This window comes from Spea bombifrons, chromosome 3, assembly GCF_027358695.1.
Source record: "Spea bombifrons isolate aSpeBom1 chromosome 3, aSpeBom1.2.pri, whole genome shotgun sequence".
Taxonomy (NCBI): Eukaryota; Metazoa; Chordata; class Amphibia; order Anura; family Pelobatidae; genus Spea; species Spea bombifrons.
In genome coordinates, this window is record NC_071089.1 from 101,662,968 (window position 1) to 101,687,634 (window position 24,667).

General features: G+C 39.9%; 2 protein-coding genes across 3 annotated transcripts; one reads left to right on the top strand and one right to left on the bottom strand.

Annotated features, from left to right (window-relative positions):
• Nucleotides 1-13,748, top strand: LOC128483058 (claudin-15-like). 2 transcript variants are annotated; one of them, XM_053459095.1, is made up of 6 exons: nt 1-188; nt 493-774; nt 11,212-11,376; nt 12,219-12,300; nt 12,747-12,857; nt 13,465-13,748. In XM_053459095.1, the coding sequence occupies exons 2-6, from the start codon at nt 555-557 to the stop codon at nt 13,559-13,561; spliced, it is 675 nt and encodes a 224-aa protein (XP_053315070.1). In that variant the 5' UTR covers nt 1-188; nt 493-554; the 3' UTR covers nt 13,562-13,748. The 2 variants fall into 2 exon arrangements, with proteins under 2 accessions (XP_053315070.1, XP_053315071.1); XM_053459096.1 differs by lacking the exons at nt 1-188; nt 493-774 and adding an exon at nt 6,445-6,699.
• A 986-nt stretch (nt 13,749-14,734) lies between these two features.
• On the bottom strand, nt 14,735-15,810 carry DUSP28 (dual specificity phosphatase 28). Its single transcript, XM_053459097.1, has 2 exons — nt 15,331-15,810; nt 14,735-15,062 (listed from the first exon to the last, which is right to left on the bottom strand). The coding sequence occupies exons 1-2, from the start codon at nt 15,673-15,675 to the stop codon at nt 14,961-14,963; spliced, it is 447 nt and encodes a 148-aa protein (XP_053315072.1). The 5' UTR covers nt 15,676-15,810; the 3' UTR covers nt 14,735-14,960.
• Between the last annotated feature and the right edge of the window lie 8,857 nt (nt 15,811-24,667).

A 24,667-nucleotide genomic window follows, 5' to 3' on the forward strand; every position in this document is an offset into this window, starting at 1 on the left:
AATGTTCTGCTAGTCAGACGGTGGCAAAGTCCTGCTCTGTCCACAGAGCAAAAAGCCAAAATCAGTATATATTTTCTTAAATCTGTTCTGTGTAGCTGAATCCCACTGTTCTGCTTCATACATTTTGGATTCCTATCCTATCAGAAAGGAAGAAAACTAGACGTCTACAAGAATTAACATCATAAAAGGTATTTTCCAAATTCTACTCAAACTGAAAAAATCATCTTTTTTTTATTTTATTTTATTCGGGACTAGGCAATTTGTTCCTTTATATATCCATCTGTTTTGGGAATCAAAAATAAATATTGGGTTTAAGTAGATTAAGTAAAAGTTATTTATTAGGCTCGAAAACCACTGGGTTGTCAAACTATAGAACTTGTTTTCAAAATAAGATACTGACATACATTACATTTAGATATTTATATATTTATTTCTTTATATTAAATGACTGGGCTATTTTTTTTATTTTTTTTTGCATTTTTTCAACTGAAGGGCTGATTGGAATTTTTCTTTCCTAATGCTTGGCTGAGGTTCCTGGATACATCTAGTGCACCATGAGCAAGACTGCTCTGCAGGTTTGTGCCTTGATCCTTTCACTGGCTGGAATGACCAGTGTCCTTGTCTCCACCGTATCCAGTAAATGGAAAACATCCAGCAGCACCGGCTCCATTATAACCTCCACCAGTACGTTTGAAGGGCTTTGGATGACCTGCGTAACCAACGCAATGGGATCGGTGCAATGCAAGAAGTTTTCCTCTATCTTCAGCCTGACCAGTAAGTAACTTCAGCTAATATGTCAATGTTTCTAAAAACCTACTGTTACACACTAAAATACTTGACACAGAAGGCTGGAAACAAGACAATGAACATGCCACAATCTTTTCGCTGACAGTGTACCCCAATAATAGATAGTCCAATTGAAACCAAATCAATCGCCATAGGCTTGGATATAACGTTCGCACAGTGAATTGTCTACTTAGAAATTCTGCAACCTTCTCACCAGTGGGCTCATCCAGGCTGTAGATGCTGTAGATGCCAAGTAAAACAATTTGGCAATGCCCACATTTGTATTTCACGTTAAGTAACATATTTTACACAGACCTGGCAGCAGAAGCTGTTATTAAACAGACTCAATAAAGCATGTTTCAGTGTTCAATCTGAATTTGACCTAAATGTATAACGTAACTCTACCATTTAACACCACTTGTTACCCTATGCAATAATGAAGTCTAAAGCATTAATAACACTGTCCGACAACTGGATCTAGGCCTTTTAAATATAAAATGTAAATGTAATAGGCAACAAAATGTATTAAAGGGATACCATCACAGATGTAACAAATAGCTTCATTTAAGTGAAACACAGTAGGCTGAATGTAGTTAACCTGAACTGACCAGATGGGTTATACTCCGTACGAACCGCCTACGATGCAGCGTTCCTAATCTTGTACTTGGGTAACATTGCTGGATTAGCAAATATATGTCGCAACGCACAGGTCAACCTTGTCTCATTAAGATGCAATGCTGTGGCCAAACCATGACATCACCCTTTGTTACATGAAAAACACTTTGTTACCACCCCGTTGTACAGTTCTGGGAAATAATATGGCGGTATATAAATCAATGCACAGATCTAGTTATAGTTAGGTTAGTGTTATAGTTAGGTTACAGTGTTTAACAGTTTGATCCTCTTTTCAGAGGGCCAGGGTAGTAAGATCTCAAGGCACCTGTCCTGCTTGCAGGACACCACAGGCCTCTTCTTCAGATATTCCTTCTAAGGACAAATTTTTAACCCCCAAACTATTTGCACTTTTTTAAAAAGTTCGGTTCACTTTAAAAAAATGTAAAAAAATATATATATTTTTAATTTACAGCAATATATGCTTATTTTACATTAGTACTTTGTTAGTGCAGCAATTCCCTTTTTTATGTACATAGGGTATTATTGCTCATTAGTGTTATGTATTCTTCTGTCAAAAGGTTAGAATATTTAGAAACTGAATTTATTTTGAATATATGAATAAAATAAACATATTTTAAAATGATAATTTCCTGAAATAAGCATCGAAAGCCCATTTATTGGTACAGATTACTTTCTTTACCATCTAGACACTGCATTTTAGGAGATAGAGAGTACAGATTTGGGGAATTCATTGGAAACACATAGATATTTGTTTCACACATTCCATTTTTGAGGAATATAAATTGTTTTTAAGCAGATCAGATTGCATGGACAAGGATCATAAATTCTGAATAATAACACATCGCAGAACAGAGAATGCATAATAAAGAGTTCACATGGAATTAAAAAAAAGTAAAACTTTTAGTGTAAAAAAACTATTACTTTTATAAGGCAATTGAAAATGTCTAGATAAAGTTGTGTTGCATACCATTTAGTAATGTGTATGAATCACATGAAAGACTGCAACCACACCTGATACCACTTTATAACCATAGAGCTCGAGCAAAGGTTGCTACAATAATGTGTTTTATGTATTGGATTTAGGGTAGGCAACAGTTACTTTTCCAATTAGCTTAACATAAAGAGACGCACCAGCCATAATATGAACTTTAACAGACTGGATAGCTAGGTGATCCCTTTCAATTTTCAAGGTGTCCATTGTGTAATTGAATGGAGGGTATGCTGCATAACCCTGCCATGTGTATTTGCCCCTTCCTTCACCTCCCCGCTATTTTCCACCTCTACATGCACGTCATATTCCGAAGAATTGTTTCATAGATACTGGGCTGGATTCAATAATGAATAGTAGAACTGCCATGGATTACACTGGGAAAAACAAGATAAAACAGTGATAAGAACCCAAGCCTATATATGCTTTTATGTCATTTTTCCATTGCTGTTTATGGTTGCTGTTCGGTTACTTATGATCGAGGCATTGAATCCTGCCTGTTTAGTATAACATTGGGCCTCTTTGGAAACCAAGTAAAAGTGGCACAATGAGAATTTTCTAATCATTTTTCTGTCATGAAGTTATCTCCCTTCCCCTACCCCATTTTTACCGATCAAAATCATCAGCTTACCAATACAGGAGAGAAAAAATAAGCATAATCAAAAGAGATAATCATGGAAACCCGGTGAACAGGAAGTTAAAATGGCTGCTCTCTTTTGTATAAGATTAAGGCCTATAATGTACATATCTTACTTTAATTTGCAAATACAATTACATATGTGTACTTAATGTACTTTAAAACATAGGATTTTAAGGCACAATAGAGATAAAATGGAACTAGTAATTATACTGGAAGTCTTTGTTCCAATTTAACATGGTATATGGTATAGGACACTACTCTGTAGCGCATGGTTCATGTTGCTTTTGTTTGGTGTTTTAACTGGTATAGGATCAGGTAATGGTGATTAGGTGTGTGTAGTACACCCCATGAAGGAGTCATAAAATTGATGTGACACAATGTCAGCGGAGAATTAATCCTCCAAGTGAACCTTTGGTCAATTTCTAAGCAAAGTAAGTCACGTAATCAGATGATAAAATAAACTGTGACAGAGACTGTTTGCTTAAGGATTAAGTCCCACTGAACATCAATAATCTGTCAAACATTAATTGCTTTTTGTGCTGTTTGTTCCAAGAGTGGAATGAGTGTGGGCAGAGAGCAGCAGGTGCAGCTATTTAAAACCTGTTAAGGGAATGCACTTTTATGTTTCACAGCGTAGCTTTATCATAAAGCACAATTTATCTGCAGAATCTTTTGGTGTGAAAGCATGGAATTTTGAGGGAAGATGTTCAGATCACAGAAAATGTGAAATAATGACAATACCTGGCCAGACTAATATCAAACGTGAATAAAAACATACAGAAGTAATAATTAGCCATTTGAACTGACGCCAGCGTTTATGGACCTTGTGGTCTTCTGTCTTTTGTGTGACGGTGGTAATTTTTGTTGGCAATTAAAATTACTCAAAAAGTGGTTTATTTCTAACATTTGATTTAGAAATGATGGCCAAGAGACATAACACAAGACCTCATACCTATGACGACTAGCCAAAATAACAAATCTTCCGCTAAAAAGTGTTTTGGAAATGAATGGCTTTTCTGTAGTGTAGATACTCTGTCTACACTGATTTTGCTATGCAGAAGTGGTCGATTAAACCTAAAATTCGCTAAAGGTTACTTTCCTAAATACTCAAAGGCTTTCTCACCATCCATAAAATCTTAAATAAAATTATTATGCCAGACTAGTGTGGAACTTTGCTTAATAAAATTTGATTTAGTTAATAATCTACCGGTGCCCTCTATAGGAGGAAGATATGTATAGCTTGTAGGAAAGATGAGAAAGAAGAGATGTGATCATTTAAATACTTAACGGGATTAAACAAAGTACAGAATATCAGATAACATTGTTTTTTTTTTCTGATTATTTGCCATTGCCATAATTAAAGAGTGCTGTTCCACTTAGACAAAGCAGTAATTGCACTCTGTAGCACGTTAAAGCGACACTTCAGCCATCATATACACTTTAATGTATATGATGCTTGGTGTATCCTTGTAAACGCATGCAGAGATTCATTAAAATACCCTACTATGGATTTGCTTTCTTTCTTTGCCTCAGTTCATTCCCTTGTAGGAGATATGTTTGGTTCAACACCTGATAAGAATTGCATAGACATGATGCTCAATACCAGCCAGCTGGATCCAACTCACCTTTGGGGTGTGTGAGCTGTGCGGCCGCACAGGGCGCCATGGCAGCAGGGGCGCCCATAGGTGACCACATGCCCCGGATTGCCCGCGTCCCGTGCAGCCTAATTGAAACACCGTCTTTTTTTTTTAAAATTGACGCAGAGGAGAGAGAGGGGCGCAGAGCAGTCGCTCATGAAGTTTTCAGAAACCGCTCAGAGCCCCTCCGTCTCCTCCTTGATGTCATATTCCGGCGCTCAATAGTGAAGCAGCGCGCACCGCGGCCGAGCAGGGAGACAGAGGCCTCGCGATCCCACCGCAGGACTTTTTGAAGGTAAGTCAACTACGAAGGGGGGAGAGGGGGTAGATAGAAAGGGGGGATGGGTAGATAGAAAGGGGGGATGTGTAGATAGTGAGAAAGAGGATAGTAAGTATATTGAAATAGAGTGAAAATGAGTAAGAGAATTAATGAATTAGTGTGTGGATGAACTGTGGATAATATATATCAGCAGCAGGGTCTAATATTTATATATATTGGTAGCAGGGGCTAATATTAAAGAAACTGCCAGTTCAGCTGTTATTTTGAAATCATATTTCAATCATGGTCTTTACTTCAAAGAGATAAGTACATAGTATGTAGTTAAAAATGCATGTCTAACGTGTATATATATATATATTTATATATACACCTGTGTGTGTGATCTCATGTGCTTCATAGTGTGTCCCTGAATGGCAGAAATAAAATGTGGTCACCCTAGGCGCCAGGCGCTGTCCTATCAACAAGGCCAGGGCCGGTGTGCACCCAGGCAGCAGGGAGTGGAGGCAAGAGAGGGGCGCCGAGCAGTCGCTTATGAAAAAGGTTTCAGCAACGACTCCGCACCTCTCTATCTCCTCCGGTCCCTACTGCCACCCACCTCGTCGCTGTACTGACTGCAGTGGTGGGAGCACAAGGCCTCTGTCTTGGTGCCGGCGCTTCATGCTGAGCGCCAGAATATGACATCAAATCCCAGCGCTCAGCAGTGAAGCCGCGGCAAAGAAGCAAAACCGAAGGCTTGCGCTCCCACCACAAGACTTCATCAAGGTAAGTGAACTCCAAGAGGGGGGGTGTAGATAGTGAGAAGTGGGGAGAGGGAGTAGACAGTGAGAAGTGGGGAGAGGGGGTAGATAGTGAGAAGTGGGGAGAGGAGGTAGATAGTGAGAAGTGGGAGAGGGGATACTCAGTGAGAGGGAGGAGAGGGGGTAGATAGTGAGAAAGGGGATAATAAGAATATTGAAATAAAGAGTGAGAACGAGTGAGAGAATGAATTGTGTGGATGAATTGCTTGAATGATTTGTGAGAATGCATTAATGAATATGTGTAAATGATTGGTGTGAATGAGTGAGAGAATGAATGATTATGTGAATGAAAGAGTGAATGAGTGAGTGACTGTATAACTGTTTGTGTGTATCATAGATGTTTAAGTGATTTGGGGAAAGGCAAAGATGGCACATGCAGGGTGTTTATGGGACAAAGATGGCAAAGGGTGGGCTGTCTGCGGACAAAGATGTTTTATGCTGGGCTGTTTGGGGACAAAGTTGGCTCAGGCTGGGCTATAAGTCTACAGAGTGCCACCATATACCTAGTGCCACTAGCCTTTTTAGGTACTAATATTGTATGTCATGCTATTGGTTTCTCGTATTAATGAATGTAAAACCTTATCACATACTGTAGTGTCAGAGCAAAGAGCAAAGGTAGAATGCTTTTATCTAACAGGGAAATCCGTGATGGGAAGTCATTGTTCTCTAGTAGAGAAATCTTAAGTTTGCTTACATATGGTTTTTGGATACCTTAATCATGTCGGCTGCTCTGCAAATTGTTGGTTTTTTAATGTCTTTGGCTGGGAGTTTAGTCACTGGAGTAACCTTAGCAAGTAATCGCTGGAAAACCTCCACGCTAAGAGGCAGTGTGATCACTACGTCCACTTTATATGAAAACTTATGGAAAAGCTGTGCTGAGGACAGTACTGGAATAAGCAACTGCAAGAGATTTGATTCACTATTGTCTTTACCAGGTGCGTACAAATGGAAACATCTTACTTCTCGTGAGATCACAAAATTCTACCTAAATTCCAAGGGGCAGGGTGAAGCTGGACAGTTTTCTGCTGGCACTTTTTCATTGCGATTTCTCATTGATTTTGGGGCCAGTTATACTTATGTATAGACTAAAAATTAATTATATTAATTTACCATTATTTCTGATTTTGTGTTCAAAACAAAAGCAGAACAAGTTTGGGGCATCGTTGCTCCATGTGTTGAAACTTACTTCATAGATATGGATCCATACTGAATTTCAGCTAAAGTTTGACTTTCTGCTAATTAAGTGTAAATGGGCTGGTGCACATTTTAGGAAATCACTCGAAAATAAAATACAAAGTACAAAAATGTGGTCCACAATGCCAAGCTAGGAAGATGCAATAATTATACACAATTCGTGACTTATTATTGTATGCATGTTTATCTTTCACATACATCGTATTGTTCAAGTATGCCTGCAAAATGTTAAATTGTTGTGAAATTGTCCAGAATCGAAAGTTTGAAGGTTTATTTAAGTGGGAGTTTCCAGGAGAGTTGCCTTTTCAACTTCCTGATTTTGCTATTTATTATGAAGGTGGGATTCTTTCACATGAAGGACTGAGTTGGCCCTGCTTAATGCATGATTCAATTAATGACATTTTATGAGTTATCTCACTGATTTAAATATGCTTTATTCAATAAAATGTAAGATCAGTGATTATTTATTCTTGGATCCCTTAACAACCACCATAGCAGGGGTGGATGCAGACCCTCGGGAGGGGCACTCACACTGACACACGCACATCCAGACACTCACACTACTGCAACCAAGCACTCTAACACACAAGCGCCTAGACATTCAACTTCACCACACTTGCACTTACTAATACACAAACCCAGACATACGCACTAACACATACACCTAGACACTTTAACTAACACACACCCCACATCCAGAGACTCACACTAACACACACCTCCAGCCACTAACACAACCAGTCGAGGACTCAGGACCTTTGTGGAGGTGTCTTCACTGATAGTTGCATTGCCTGCATAGCACAGGTCCTGTTAGATAAAAAGACAGCCCTGAAACAGTGTTAACAGTGCTTTTACTGTTGTTGAATTTATGTGAAAAAAAAAAAACTAATGACTTTTTCAGGAACATAAATTTGTCACACAGATGTGTGAACCAAAATATGGTTTATATGGCTACAGTATGATCAGTTGCACATACGACCATTGCCACTTTGTTGTAAGTTGTGTCTGAAAGTACTCTATTGTGCAGGGGTAATCACACGGTAAAACATATTTGTTTCCCTGAGTATAAATACAAGATGTATACAGTAGCTTAGCATTGTCAAAAAATGTTTTTCTCTCATTTTGTTCTAATAAGCTTCCTTTATCTGCAGACTTGGGGGCTGCTATTCTTGTCAGTCATACTTAGCTGATTCTTAACGATAATGCAAATGAAGTCCATCCCTCATAGGCTTTCATGAGTCAGAGTGACTGGCAGGGTGAACCACTGTTTACCACAGACAGTATAAGGGGTCAGGGTGTTTGTTAAACAGATCGGGCTAAGAGCTAGAATAAATACCAAATGACTGATACGCAGCTGTCTGAAAACATTTTGCAAAGTCTATAACTTGCTTAAAAAAGAAATGCGCACCACATTTTAAAAAAAATATTTTAAAATGTTCCTTTTTTTTTATTATTTTTTTTTACAACTGAGCCATTCTATTTTCAACTATCCTATTCTTTATATGCAATGTTCTTTTGTAAATGACAGATGTCATGTCATTTTTAATTTTAATTTTATGTTGTGGAAATATTGACCACCTGCCATTTCCAACAACAAGGCATAGTTCTTACACAAAGCCAATAAGCATTTATGCACAGGCCTCATCTCTTTACATTCACCAGTCCCCTGGCCTGTCTGGCACCTTATCACGCTAGTGTAACAAGATGGGGTAGTTCATAGGTCATAATTCAACTTCAACTAGGAAAAATGTACTGGGAGACTGTGAATGCATGTACCAGTGCATGAGCGTTCTTGCTGTATTAATATGGTGCTGCCTGGGACCAAGGACAAATTTGCTCTCTCACACTTCCACTCACTCTCATTTACACTCTTAATGTCTTCCTACCTTCTCAGGTGACTGCTCTTGTGTCCCTGTCTCCTTTTTCGAAGTTCTGCTTATTCTCTTGCCTTATATTGTTCTTCTGCCTTCTTTCTTTGTGAACATGGCCTCCTAAAGCTTATATTGTGGCACCTCCCTTGTCCCCCCAGTAACTCATACACACACACTGGCCCACATTTTACACATAGTATGACATTTGCTCAGACATACACACTCAAGCCAACACACATGCACATGGACATACTCACTTACACCCTACACACTTATGTTAATATATACTCTGTCTCTCACACACATTTATGCTCACATACAAACACTTACACATTCATGCCCACACACAAACACACATTCATGCTCACACAAACACTTACACATCCATCTAAAAAAAACACACATCCATGCTCATACACTAATCTATACACATATATGCTCATACATACTTAGACATGCACGTCGATGCTGACACATTAAACCCATACACATTCATGCTCACACACAAACACTTACACATTTATGTGGCAATTTGCCTCCCCCTGTCAAAGTGCCACCTGGGTCCCATAGACTCACCGGGACCCATGTATGGGCCAGCTCAGATGCTTACACACACTTACACATCCATGCATGCATACTCCCACACTCACCCCTTACCTTAGCCACAGCTTTTAACCATGTTTAACTGTCTTCGCGGCTCTGCTTTTTTTGCCGAAGTGCACTAGAGGCCAGGTAGATAAATTCATGGAGAAAGAGAAGTTCAGAAATGATTCTCCTTCTCCACAAATCTATCCAAACCCATGTAAGGGCCCCTCTGCTTATGTTATCATAGCAAGTACTCTTGTTTTCCAATGTTTTGAAATCACAGCAAATTGTATATAATACAAATGTGTTATTTAAACGCAGATGTGTTTCATGTTTATGTGTGCCCTAATATATGGGGAAACAGGGTATCGTATGTGAGATTTATGCCCATTTCTGACAATGTTCTTGCTTCAGGAATCACAGCTATCAGGGTATGGTGACCATATTTAATTTCTTAATGGACGGCCACAGTGGCTTTAATTGTTAAGTCATTTTAGTGTAGTGTCATGTAGGTGTATGTATGTATTTATATCAAATTTAATTTGATTGAAACATGTATAAATCTTGCACCATAATTGGAGGCTCCATGAGAGTAAAAACTGGATTGTCTTTGTATATATAATATGTGTGCAAAGGTGTACATGTATACGCTTGTTAGTCTTCAGAGCTTGCTTGAAACCAACAACAAGAGCCTGGCCTTACAAATTAATAATATCTAATTTTTGGAATATGGATGCAGGTAGGATTTTACCTGGAGTGTTCAGGGTCCAGGTATTTATACAGGTGGGAACAGACCTCATCCATCAGGTGTAAATGCTACTAAGTCATGTTAGCTTGTCAGGATTATTATAATGATTCCACCCATTATATTGCCTAATGAATCGACCTCTGTTAGCCTTAGAAGTTTTAGAACAGACATAAGGCTCATGAGTCATTCAGCTAGCCAGCCTTGCAGGGAGACCCCTAACTTTTAATCCAAATATTGTAAATAAATGCACTGATTAGAGTGCAAACAGCACATTTTTATAGGTAAATTACAGAGCCGGACACAAGCACTATTCAATAAGGAAAATGTATTCAAAACAGCAGTAATATATTTATGTGAAATACAGATTATTTGTGGTGTGAAGGACATTAAACATGTGTGAATTGCATGAACTATAGTTTATAAAACTATTTTTTCATTAGGAAGACTGTATTCACCTTTTGTGCTTTGCTGCCACAGAACACTTTGTTTTAATACTCAATACCACATTCTGCGTGACCTTTGCTTTGTTTCTCTAATTTATCAGTATGTTAGACCCAATATTGTCTTTATTATATCAAGACACACATGCATTACTCACTCTGGTACATCGATCACTTCAATGACAAACTGCTCTGAACAATAAAAGATATCAACTTTGACTAAAGACTGCACTGAAAAGCAAGAGAATGTATTTTATTCATGCCCCGGCAAATTTCAATTACCATCTTAATTCAGAAAACCAGACTTTTATACCAAATATTTCGTAATACCTGGTTATGGGATTGTATTGCTGAACATGGACATAAACAAAGCTGTATGAGTAAATTTAGATGGAAAAATTGGAACCTATTGTTTCAAACATATTATTTATTATCTTTTTTTTTTTATATATATATCTGATGGGCAAAATGGTATGGTAGATATGATGTGTATACGGTATGTGTATAATTATAGTGTAGAGTCCTATTTGTCTGGACTCATTTCTTTGTTTTGTCTCAGACTGTTAGATGATCACTTTGTGTAGCTCATCTCTTATGTATCACACACAGCTTACGTCCAGGTATGTCGAGCATTAATGATCATTTCCATCATACTGGGCCTCATCTCTTGTGTGGTCTCCATGTTTGGACTGAAATGCACCAAGTTTGGGAGCAGCAATGAATACACAAAAGGCAAGATTGCACTGGGAGGCGGATTGCTCTTCATTTTAGCAGGTACGGTAATAGATTTTTCATGCTAATCAGGGAATGGTGGAATGTCGTGTTGTAATTTGGTGAAGAAATAATGGATACGTGTAATATTTTCGGGGTTTTCAGAATCCTATAAATGCATACATTTATCTCAGTAACTCAAATGATAGCTAGATAGACAGACAGACTTATGTTACATTAGCCAAAGATCGAAGAGCGTCATATCCAAAGAAAGCTGGTCTCTGATTTAAACTCCATTAAATATCTGATAAAATATATCAAAATCAATTTACTCTCACAAGAACTTTCTTAAAAGGCAGATAACATACTACCGACAGAAAGTGGTATATTCTGGTGTTACAGCATGTGAGTCAAGTGGAAGAAATATGAATGTTAATCAACCTCCCACCTAGGGAATGAATTCTTAATATTTTGGACCCTCTGCTGCTTTTCATCTCCCAGCCGTTAGCATAAAGAATGTTTGAACAAGGCAACGGTCGGGTGAGGAAAAAAGCAACAGAAGGGATCTTTTTTTATTTCTCCCTTTCTGTTAAATGTACTAGAGAGCATGGGTGTCTGCTAATAATTCAGGATGAGCTTTTATTGCATAGTTTAACTTTTACTGCAAATTCAGTGTTTATGGTTCATTTTTTGGTAGATAATTTTAGTGTGTACTGATGTGTGCCCTGGTAATAGAGCATTGAGAAAAGAGGAACTTGCCTAAGTACAATGGGACACTTAGGAAGCTTCTGGTTAAACCTCTGAGCATGGAAGGATAATGAAACCCCTCGTTTTTGTTACATCAGTGATGTTATATATATATAGTTCTGGATTCTAACTTTCAGGTTATATACTTTCATACCTAGGTCTTTGCTGCTTAATAGCTGTTTCGTGGTATGCAGCCATGGTCACTGCACAGTTTTTTGATCCTCTCTATGGTGGAACAAAGTAAGTGATTCTTTTAGACAGGTATATAGTTACTTGTCATTTGAACTAATAAGATATATTCTACTTAATATGTAAGCCTAGTCATTTTAATGTGCAGCCACTGAATCTAGCCTAGCCAGCGTAGCCTCCTCCATATCTCTTCCCTATTGTCTCGCTTGTTTCTCAGGCAGTGTGCTCTGCACAAGGAACAGCATTTCTTGTTTCAAGTAGGTCCTGGGGGTTTTCTGGGGACCCTACCGCTGGATTGGTAATAGGGCAGCACCCCACAAAAATACACCACTGGTGTCAGGCAATTACATCTGTATCAACTTTGCAGGATTAGATATGCATTCATTTTGGCGGCGTATGCCTTATGCCTGATTTGATTTGTTGTTGTGTCAGGACTCCAGCTCTAAATATTTGTTACACATACGTTCACATAATTCATTATAAACTTTCTCTTGCAGGTATGAACTTGGATCCGCACTCTACATCGGATGGGCTGGATCTTTGCTAGCTATTCTCGGTGGCTCCTTCTTGTGCTGTTCATTTAAGAAAAAGAAAAAAAACAGGCCAGGGTATCTTCGCCATCATTTTTTTTTTTTTAGATTTTATAGATTGCACAATTAATTACTAGTAATGTGTCAGAATTTCATTTTTGACATGACTTTTTAAATCATGAATATTGAAGTACACTGTGTGTTTCTATGTGAAATGATCTGAAGATATGCATGGTACTGCACCTTTTCATTTGATTGAATATTAACCAGCTCAGAAGGCTAGCATGCCAGAGGCATAGACAGATCAAGGTAGGGTTTAGCTCTGTAACTAAAGAAGAATGCATTTATTGTGTCCCTGAATTCTTGTTTATTCACAAGAAGTAATGTCTATGTGAGTAAACCTAGCTATGTTGCCTGCAAGAAAATGGGAAGCAGCCAATCTTTAATGATTCCTGAAGGAAAAAGGGCATGCCTACCCCGTTAATCTTATTAACTATCTGACACCAATATTTGTGTGATGAAGTATGAATGTATGTGTTCGTGAATATTTATCACTAATAGTCCTTTCCCCCAAATTATAAGGGTATTTGCCCCTCTGCTTCCAAAGCATATGACTGAAATATGTTAAAATTCAGATTTATATGTGAAAAATGACAATATCTGCCTTGTTCCTCTTTGTCTACAGTGGCTACAAGTACAATCAATCGGCAGCTCCTGATAACGATTTTAAGCAGTTCAAAGAGAGGAAGGAAAGTTCAATGGCTTCCAGAGCTTACGTCTGAACGCGTCTAAGGATTTGTGTTAAACACAGCACATTTATTCAATGGATTTTTATTTAGATTTTTTTTTAAAGTGGATTTATTTCTTACTTTGGTAAAATAGTAGAACATGACTGACTAAATATTGCTTGCATTTTGCTCATAGCCTCTGTATGTGTAAATCAATAAACTATACTGGCAAGTATTAGTATCTATTATCTACACAAATAAATGCTGTATATTTAGTTAAATTGGATTTTGTGTGTATTTACTACTCTATGGAAAATCTCCAGTTTGTAAGCTACAATTTCTACAATGAACGCTGTTGATTCTAGGCATGGCTGACCTAGCATTGAGTTGTAGCTTAACTAAAGATTCAACCACCAGATTGCTAAATGATGACTACACCTGCCTTAAAGCTGGTTTATATTACATCATTATTTTTATATGAATGAGCCCTTCCGATTTTGAATGCTAAATATCCATAGTCTGCAAACATGACACCTTGTGTGGTGGAAGTATTAAATATTAGCAATGAGAAATAAGCTACACACTGTATTAAGTATTTATATACAGGGATGTGCTGAGGAGAGTGCCATGTGTTAGAGTCTGTGTTTATATTAGGGTATAGGGTTAGCATGAGTGTTTGAGCGTATGTGCCAACATGTGTGTTTGTCAGTGTATGGAGTTAAGAGGGGTGGGCCTACGGTTAGTAGTGCGAGGGACAGGAATGTGTATCTGTGTTTAAGCTTATGGTGGTAAAGTTTGCGTGTTAAGATGTGTGTTTTAGTTATGCGGTAAAAATACCGCACCCAGATGCCACTACGCCTAGGCACAGCCCTGTTTATATGGAGGGTGGATAGCCAAGTATGACCTATTGGGGTCTCAGTCTAAGATACTTTCTACTGGTATCAGCTGCCAATATTCTTACCGGAAACATACCGTTAGCAAAGAATTAGTATGGGGCAAGCAGACTCCTTGAAGTCAGCAATTTGCCTCTCTTCCTTCATCCAAACAATTAATTGCTATCAACTAGCCATTAACAAAGAATAAAGACAATTCATTATTAGAGAAATTAGGTGCACTGATGTTTTTTTCTACCATGCTACTAATAGTATAGCTGGAGGCAGCACAAAGGCCACATGTACGTTATGGAAATTGGTATGAGCACAGACTAATCATTTTATGGAGAAGATCTGTTGAGGATAGCGTATGTATTTACTTTAACACTGTAGAAAAAGTCAAGAGCCACATTTATGTATGACAAGACCTGATTTAAAAAAAAATCTTATAAAAAAGAACTATTTGACCTCTTCGTACCCTGATGCCTTTCATCGTTTTATACATGAATATTCTACTGATGGTAGGCATCCATGAACCAAATGGTAACGAGGTTCCACGTCCGAAAATCCTTAAAGGGTGTTTATGCCACAGTTTTATCTCCTTGAAGAGATTTTTCATATCTTTCCAGTTGTGACCAGAATCCCGGATTTGGTTCTACTACTGGTCTTGCTGTCTTAACAACCTGCAACATGAAATATGTAAAGTAAAACTCTTCTCAGTGATCTTTAAACTGTTTAAGACAGTTGCTGAATGAACACAAGAGTATCAATTGCATTGTTTCCACAATTTGCACTAATGGTTTTGAATTTACAATAATTCAACTTACAACCTTTGGTATAATAAATGGACTACGGCCTTGAGCTGCCTAAAGGGCAGCAAAATGTGTATTAATACTGCTAAATAGTCACTCCAGTAAATATAACAAGTCTATAACTATAAATCTGAATTACCTGAAAGGCCACATTCAGTGATAGCCGTTTATGTTTCATCAGATAGGCTATGCAGATAGTGGCGGAGCGGCTGCGTCCATTCTTGCAATAGACTAGACACTTCCCCCCACTGTTTATAGTGCTTTCTATCAGATCCACACACTGCTCAAAATAATCAGATAAGTTTTGAAGCGGGTGATCAAACACTGGGACACGCAGGGTATGAAGATCAAAGTCCGGGAACGGCTGCTGCCTGGAAACATTAATACAACACGTCACTCCCTCTTGAATCAGAAGATTTGTCTTGCAGGCATTTCTAGAATTGCTGATGAACAAAGACTCTGTTACTTTAAATAGTTCTGACATGTCAAGTATCTTCTCAGGATCCCTTTTTCCAGTAATGCTGGAAAATTCTGCATAAAATTCTACCAATATTAGGTACACAAGTCAAAGGACAGATTTCTTAACTTGTGTCTCCGTAAACCGACACTGCAGCATTACTTCCTAGTCATGTAAGCAAATGTCCTAGAGCTGCCTCTTCCCAAGTTATTTTAAGCTAAAGGCCATCTGATCTCTCACACAGAAGACCAAATTACCGTATTTGCTCGATTATAAGACAACCCTGATTATAAGACGACCCCCCAAATCTGAATATTAATTTAGGAAAAAAAGAAAAACTTACCGGTGCTTCTGACTTCCCTGTCATGTAGCCGTGGCAGCGTGTAGATCCCACGCACGTACGCTGCAGCCGGAAGGAGGTGTGGCTAGCAGCAGGGGTTGTCTGCGTCCATCGCGCAGACCTTCCCCGACTGTCAGAGATCAGAGTTCCCGGCACCGGTGCGTCTCATAGTCAGACCTATTTGAGGTCTGATTATAAGACGACCCCGAAACCTCGTCTTATAATCGGGCAAATACGGTATATCACTTCTTGATGGTTGCTTCTTTAAGTTTTACAGTGGGTGTGCAAAAAATCAAACTATGTCATTTTGACACCAAAAATCAGGAAATATCATAGATTTTGTAAGTGTGTAGCCTGGAAAAAATATTGTGGAGGAGGGCTATTTGAACATTTGTTGAATATGTATATTTGATGTACAATATCAAGCTTGCCAGATCACTATGTATGGTCATCTCTTTCTCAAAGGGGAACTACCATAAGACATTATAAATTCCATAAGACACTAAAATTAGCATTTGCATTAATTTAATGCATTAAATTAATGAGGTTTTTAGTCAGCAGGGCAATGAATCCTACCAGGGAGTAAAAGTGCTAATGACATTAGAAAAACCCATCGTGTTGTGATATCCTATTCATCTATTCATATGTGTAGAGGTAAAAAAGGTAATATCTTATTCCTAGGTTTGCCTCTACACAACCTGAATTTAGACTACATTGTATAGATTATATAGATCTCAAAAAGATAACTATAAAAACAAATATGCAACTCACACTGAACCTTTGGACCATCTCAAATACTCCACTAGTTGTATGAAGCTTGGCCTGAGAGGGGCACATAATAAATACATTTTTCAATCATCTCTTATCTCTTAACTAATTCCAGGCTTAAATCCCTAGGGCTCTGCAATTTTTTTTTTTTTTTTTAAATCTAGTTATTCGTTCACAGGCATTGGAATATAACAGTCGATGTACAAGGTTCCATAAGCAGAATAATTCTCGCATGGTACAACATTCATCTTACATATAGTGCAAAAAGATCTACCTAACCTCAATAAATGATCAATAACTGATTAAGACACAATTAAATTGTATGTGTGTCCAGGGTGTCTAATCTTGATTTCAAAATTAACTACCCTGCATGCCATCACCAAGGCGTCCCACTAGGGTCCCCCGGAAGCTACAGTGTTTGTCACTAAGGACCTCCTTGCTATACTAACTAGTGTACTGAAAAGCTTTGATAAGTAAAGACTGTGTGGGAGTCTAGTTGATTTATATAAGGGAAGCATGTCAGAACAAACTTTTTATTCTTACTTAAAAGGTAGTTTCCAGCAATGGCCACTGTGCCCTCTGGATATGCCTTATACCCCCAGAACTCTGCCCCCCAGATATGCCTTATATCCCCTATATGCCTTAAACCCCCCTGATATGCCACTCCGCCGTCCCCAGATATGCCTTATACCCCAGGTATACCCTTCTGCCCCCCAGATATGCCTTATACCCCTATATTTCATAGTGCCCTCTGATATGCCTTATACCCCAGATATGCCTTATGCCCCTCAGATATGCCACTGTGTCCTCTGATATGCCTTATACCACCTGATTTGCCCCTCTACCCCCAGATATGTCTTATACCCCCCTATATGCCATAGTGCCCTCTGCTTTGCCTTATACCCCAGATATGCCACTGTGCCCCCTGATATGCCTTATAACCCTGATATGCCATTCTGCTCCCCCATATATGCCACTCTGCCCCCCAGATATGCCTTATATCACCTATAAGCCTTATACCCCCAGATATGCCCCTCCCCCCAGATATGCCTTATACCCCCTATATGCCATAGTGCCCTCTGCTATGCCTTATAGCTTAGTTAGTGTTTATTTGCGGATTAGTTGAGTTCGGATAATAACACTAAGGGTATTTGCTCTGAAAAAAAACTCTTTTATTCGGTAAAATCGATTCAACTAATCAATAATGAAATTCGTTGGCAACGATTTTCATTATCAATTATTATTGATTTTATCGATTAGTTGTTGCAGCCCTAGTTGACAACAAATTGGATGAGTATATTAAAGGGGCGGTTTAATGTCCTAGAGAGGCATGAGCAAGCGGGACACCAAATATATTTAAAGGGACTACTCCGTTTATCATATGCATTAATGTTCCCATGTTAGCTGGATAATGTCTAAATCCTGTTCTGATATCACATAGACGTGGTCCTGTTATCATCATGGCACCATCTATTAGTGATTACATATTCTGAATATTACTTGCATTGCAACAAGCCTGACAATTTCAGTGTTATTTTTGTATTTTATAGACAGATAACATCACCGTCACGGTAAACACAGTAGTTGCTATTTAACACCACAAGCATTAGAACACTCATAGTAGGGATCAAAGAGATGCGTGTAGACATTCTTCCTTGTAGTGTAGAGGTGACAGTATCGAGAGGAGTGAAGTGCAACCATGTCCATTCGGGCACTGTGCAGTATTTGTCGCGTCACTTTTAATAACACCTGCCATGTGACAGCCCTTTGCTGCGGACACCTTTTCCATCAGGAGTGCGTGCAGCAATGGTTTTACGCGGCTGCAAGACAAACTTGTCCACAGTGCCGAACTGTGGTAGGCAGCAGCCAAGATATAGTCCAAAAATTATTTTTTGAACTAGTTGAAGAGGATCCAGAAGAGCTGAGGAATGAAGTAATCGATTTAATAATCGATTAGTTGGCCGATAATTTTGTCGATTAATCGATTAATCGGATAAAAAAATACATTATTTTAAATTGAAGAAAAATTGCAATAAAAAACGTACAATTTACACTTTCATCTCTTTATTGCAATGGCCTCTCTCTATTCACCTTCTTATTTTACTGACATAATAATAAAAGCTACAAGAACCCAAACACAGTGCTTCTCAAACTAGGTTTTGATACAAAGTTATTAGTAAATATTAATTCATATGTTAACTATTTTTCATATTTAATAAAAACTGAGAAAAAAGCCTTGTTTAAATTTTTTTATTTACCAAACTGCCCCCAGTTATGCACATCTGACCCCCAGCTTGCCACTCTGCCCCCATATATGCCTTATACCTCTTATATGCCAGATGCCACTGTGCCCCTGATATGCCTTATACTCCTTATATGCCAGTGATATGCAACTGAGCCCCCTGATATACCTTTTACCCCCAGATTTGTTTTATGCCCCCCTGATATGCCTAATATCGATGTCTTATACCCCCTATATGCCACTGAGCCCCCTGATATACCTTTTACCCCCAGATATGTTTATGCCCCCTGATATGCCTAATATCCATATGCCTTATACCCCCTATATGCCCTAAAAATTCATAATACCCCCCATACACCACTATAACTCACCCATACACCACTCTGGCTCCTCCCCCTCCCATACACCACTCTGGCTCCTCCCCTCCCATACACCACTCTGGCTCCTCCCCCCTCTCATACACCACTCTGCCTCCTCCCATACACCACTCTGCCTCCTCCCCCGCCCATACATCACTTTGGCTCCTCCCCTCTCATACATCACTTTGCCTCCTCCCCCTCCCATATACCACTCTGCCTCCTCCCCTCCCATACATCACTTTGGCTCCTCCCAGGGCCGGACTGGGACTGAAAAGCAGCCCTGGAAAAAATTTGGAGACCAGCCCCATATAGTTTATCTCACGGTCGCGCTCTTTAACCACACGCACCCCTTATACACACCCGAGTCACACTATGTGCCATTCTTTTTATCTCATTATTTGTATTTAAATGCCAGAAAGCAAAAAGTGTTAAAAGGCCCTAATAAATGAAATACATTACACATAATGGGATCAAAACATTTACTACTGCGAACATTTTAGATGAAAAAGTTCAGTGGAACAAAACACTGATCACATTATTCTTCACGATATTCTGGTAAGAAACTTTTGTTTCTTTATTAATTCATGTAGACTATTTTTTTCATATTTAATATAAGCTATGATTGAGACATGTTTTGTTTTTTTTCCTTTTATTTGCCAACCTACCCCCGAGTTATGCACATCTGCCCCCAGGCTTGCCACTCTGCCCCCCTGATATGCCTTCTAACCCCCTATTTGCCACTCTGCCTCCAGAAATGCCTTATACCCCCTATATGCCACTCTGTCCCATGATATGCCTTTTAACCCCCTGTATGCCACTCTGCCATATAGGGGTCAAAAGGCATATCATGGGACAGAGCGGCATATAGGGGGTATAAGGCATTCCTGGAGGCAGAGTGGCATAAAGGGGGTTAAAAGGCATATCATGGGGCACTCTGCCTCCAGAAAAGCCTTATGCCCTCCTATATGCCACCCTGTCCCATGATATGCCTTTTAACCCCCATATGCCACTCTGCCTCCCTGATATGCCTCAACCCTCCTATATGCCCCTCTGGCCCGTGATATGCCTTTAACCCCCTTTTTGCCACTATACCTCCAGATATGCCTTTTGACCTCCTATATGTCACTCTGCATCCAGAAATGCCTTATACCCCTATATGCCACTCTGTCCCATGATATGCCTTTTAACCCCCTATATGGCAGAGTGGCATATAGGGGGTTAGAAGGCATATCATGGGACAGAGTGGCATATATGGGTATAAGGCATTTCTGGAAGCAGAGTGGCATAAAGGGGGTTAAAAGGCATATCATGGGGCACTCTGCCTCCAAAAAAGCCTTATGTTCCCCGATATGCCACTCTGTCCCATCATATGCCTTTTAATCCCCTATATGTCACTCTGCATCCAGAAATGCCTTATACCCATATATGCCACTCTGGCATATAGGGGGTTAAAAGGCATGTCATGGGACAGAGTGGCATATAGGGGGGTAAAAGGCATTTCTGGAGGCAGAGTGGCATATAGGGGGACACACTTACATACACACACATGCCGATTTTTTTTGTTTTTAACACATTCAAAAAAATATTATACATTTTGTACAAAAAAATACGTTACTTTACTCACCTTCTACTTCTCTTGACTTCCGTCCTCTGATAGCCGCACACTGTTCTCTTCTCTCTCCTGACAGGATGTCACTGACCTGACATCCGGTGCTGCAGCAGTCTGAGTGCGAGGGGCGGAGCTTCCACCCCTCACGCTGCTCCCATCACTATGCAGCCATCAGACTGCTGGGAATGTAATCTAAACGGCCGGTGCGTGCTGATGCCCCAGGCCGGAGCTACTTTAACACTTTTTTTTATTTATATGGTAAGCAGGATCGGCTCGCCATATAAAGTAAAAAAAAAAAAGTATTAAAGCAGAGCCGGCCGGCGGCATCAGCACGCATTGGCCGTTCAGATTACATTCCCAGCAATCTGATGGCTGCATAGTGATGGGAGCAGCGTGAGGGGTGAAAGGTCAGTGCGAGGGGGCGGAGCTTTCACCCCTCACGCTGCTCCCATCACTAAGCGGCCATCGCACACGGCTGCTGGGTGCCGATGCGGCCGGCCGGCGATACTGTAATACATTTTTAAAATTTTATATGGCAAGCCGGGCAAGAAAAAAGTATTATAGTAGCGCCGGCCGGCCGCATCGGCACCCAGCAGCCGTGTGCGATGGCCGCTTAGTGATGGGAGCAGCGTGAGGGGTGAAAGCTCCGCCCCCTCGCACTGACCTTTCACCCCTCACGCTGCTCCCCCTCCCATACATCACTTTGCCTCCTCCCCCCTCCCATACTCCACTCTGCCTCCTGTGAACCTCCGTTTCTGACAAGACACCAGGGAGCCGGGTAGAGAGGCAGAGTGGCGTATGAGAGGGGGAGGAGCCAGAGTGGTGTATTGGAGGGTGGCTCCCATACACCCCTCTGACTCCTCCCCCCTCCCATACACCGCTCTGCCTCTCTACCCGGCACCGTTACTGAAGGCACTTTCATTGCAGCTTCATAGAAGCCACAGTGTAAGTGAAGGGCAGTAACGGAGTCTGTCTGTGCGATGCAGAGAGGATGATTCTCTGTCAGCCGGTGGGGGTCTGCATCGCACAGACAGACTCCGTTACTGCCCTTCACTTACACTGAGGCTTCTGTGAAGCTGCAGGGAAAGTGGCTGTCAGTAACGGTGCCGGGTAGAGAGGCAGAGTGATGTATGGGAGGGGGGAGGAGGCAGATGGGAGGGGGAGAGAAACGGAAGTGAGAGACCGGCCGACAGTGAGGGGAATCCATGTCCCCTGCAGCGTAGCGGGGGATCTGGATTCCGGTGTTATAATCCGATCTCTGTTTGAGGTCGGATTATATAAGGAGAGGAGTTTTTCAGAGCATTTGCTCTGAAAAAAACCTCTTTTTATAATCGATAAAAATCGATCCGATTAATCGATGATGAAATTCGTTGACAACGAATTTCATTATCGATTATTATCGATTTTATCGATTAGTTGTTTCAGCCCTAGACAGAGTGTATGCCCGCCTTCTCTCAAAAGAGAGGGAGCTGACAGGATGGTTCAAAGCGGCATGCTCACTATATGAGGAGGTGAATAAGAAAAAAGCGGAGTTACAAGCTTTAGAGAAGAATTTTAGGGACATGACACACTCATACTCAGGGCTGGAAGAACAACTAAGGCTTCTATATCAGGAGCAAGCAGAAACCAAAGCCGTCATGGAGAGAACCATCGGTCCTGTAATATTTGACAGACCAGCTCCCACAGGATATCAACGGCCGAAGCTCCGTCGCCCTGGTGAATTCCCTGCAGTGTCTGTGGAAGCCACGAGTCCTACTGTATTTGGGATGCCATCTCCAATTGGAATCCAGAGGCCCAAGCTTCGCCCTCCTCATCACATGGGACGATCTCTTCCTTGATTTCAACATCCTCAATAAAACAACTCAACCACTTCTAAATGTCAGGTGGTTTGAACCTTTGTAGTTCATAATAAATTAACTAGTTAGAATCTTATAATTTGTTGTGCTAGTTCTTAATTTTATATTTCTCTGGTCCAAAGAAAATCAAAACTGCTTATGATATATACCGTATGCATAATATTAAGTGAACATATGATGGAGGAATGTCACCTTAGAATGGAGAAGGGAGATACTCAACTATAGAAAATGATTGGTGAAAAGTTAAATGTCTTACATTTTTGGGATGCAAACCTAGATGCAAACCAAATTTGTCAAACCCTGCATATATCATACACACACACACACACACTCATTTATATCACTCAACTTATGCATGTCATGGGATCTCTTGACTGCCTGTTCAAATGAATAGCATGATTATTCTATGTCATATAGTTCTTTTCACCTATTCTTTCTATGTAAAGGCTTGGATGAGGAAAGATACTTTCAAGAGTAATATTTAATATGCCGGTTCTGACACCTTTGGCCACATAATGTAGACTAAATATCTTCAAAGTAAATTACAATGATTACAAAACAAGAAGAACAATTTTAGTCAATCAGTTCAGAGAGGCTGAAATATGGTATGCTGCATTTACATGACACTTTAATCACTTAATATATTATTTGTTACACGATTTTAAATACTGTTCTTTATTGGAATTTTTTACATAAAATTAAAATCTATTTGATGGCAGCTCTTTATTCATAAACACAATATGATTAAAAAGCTCTGGTTGGTATATTTGATATTTTTTGTTTGTTTACCACATTTATAGTGGTATCTTTCTTGAGCTAAGAAGTTGTTGGACAAAAAAGGTGGTGCAACCTAGGACTTTTTAGCAGTTCTAGTTGGATGAATTAGGGAACCACTTCTTGTTACCATAAAAGATGGGCATCAGTGCAGCAAACAATGTCCGCTTCACTGACCTGTGATGAAATAGCATGATGCTATGATAATATATTATTGTTTAGTTTCCCAGGAGAAAGCATCTAAAGAAATCTAGGAGAACACATTTCCACCATGGAATTTACCATGATCATGTTTATTTTCATCAGCAGTAAATTCTATATAAGTTTATTTGTTCACTGTCAGGCTAAATGGGATACATAAAATTGACATTACTTTGCATGTCTATTTCAAAGGGAAAACCTTAATGGTAAACCCAGAATGAATAAATTCTATACCCGTATTGGCAGAATTGTTGTGTTGTATGCTTGATCTCCCCTGGGTGGTGTTATTTCCCGGTAATTATGCGGTATTCTATTTAGTCATTTATATTTTCAAGGGCCCCCTTATTCCAGATAGCCTGGTCATCATTGCAGATTGTTTCTATCATAGGATGTTTATCTGTAATTTGAAAGTGTCAAGCTATTTTAGATTGATAATTTGTGTCCCCCCTTAAATGTTCATATGATTAGCAGTATCCCTACATATGTATTTGTCTCTTAACCCGCCCCCCCAGCTCCTATATTTGCAGACTGCACACTCGTGGGGAACTCGCCGCCAGTCAGCTCTGGTGTCCTGCTGCACAATGGGCCAGTTACATGAGAGATCATGTAATGGCATTCACTTCAAATCCCAGTGCTCCATTTCTTAAAGGTGTACAGTAAAGCCCTGCGCGGGACTACTTTTTTAATCCCGCTCCCGCAGATTTTAATCCAGCTCCCGCCGCTCCCGCAATGTGGGTGTTCCTCTCCCGCCCGCTCCCGCCACATTTGTGGCCAATCCTGCCCGCTCCCGCCACATTTGTGGCCAATCATGCCCGCCTCCTTACCTGATTTCCCGCGCAGTCCCGCGCGGCTGCCCTCGAGTTGTTCCCT

Coding starts and splice junctions, on each gene's coding strand:
- LOC128483058 (XM_053459095.1), top strand. CDS start 555: ATGAGCAAGACTGCTCTGCAGGTTTGTGCCTTGATCCTTTCACTGGCT. Junction 11,377..12,218: donor ATTGCTCTTCATTTTAGCAG/GTACGGTAATAG, acceptor TTTCATACCTAG/GTCTTTGCTGCTTAATAGCT. Junction 12,301..12,746: donor CCTCTCTATGGTGGAACAAA/GTAAGTGATTCT, acceptor TTTCTCTTGCAG/GTATGAACTTGGATCCGCAC.
- DUSP28 (XM_053459097.1), bottom strand. CDS start 15,675: ATGTCAGAACTATTTAAAGTAACAGAGTCTTTGTTCATCAGCAATTCT. Junction 15,063..15,330: donor CACTGAATGTGGCCTTTCAG/GTAATTCAGATT, acceptor TTCATGTTGCAG/GTTGTTAAGACAGCAAGACC.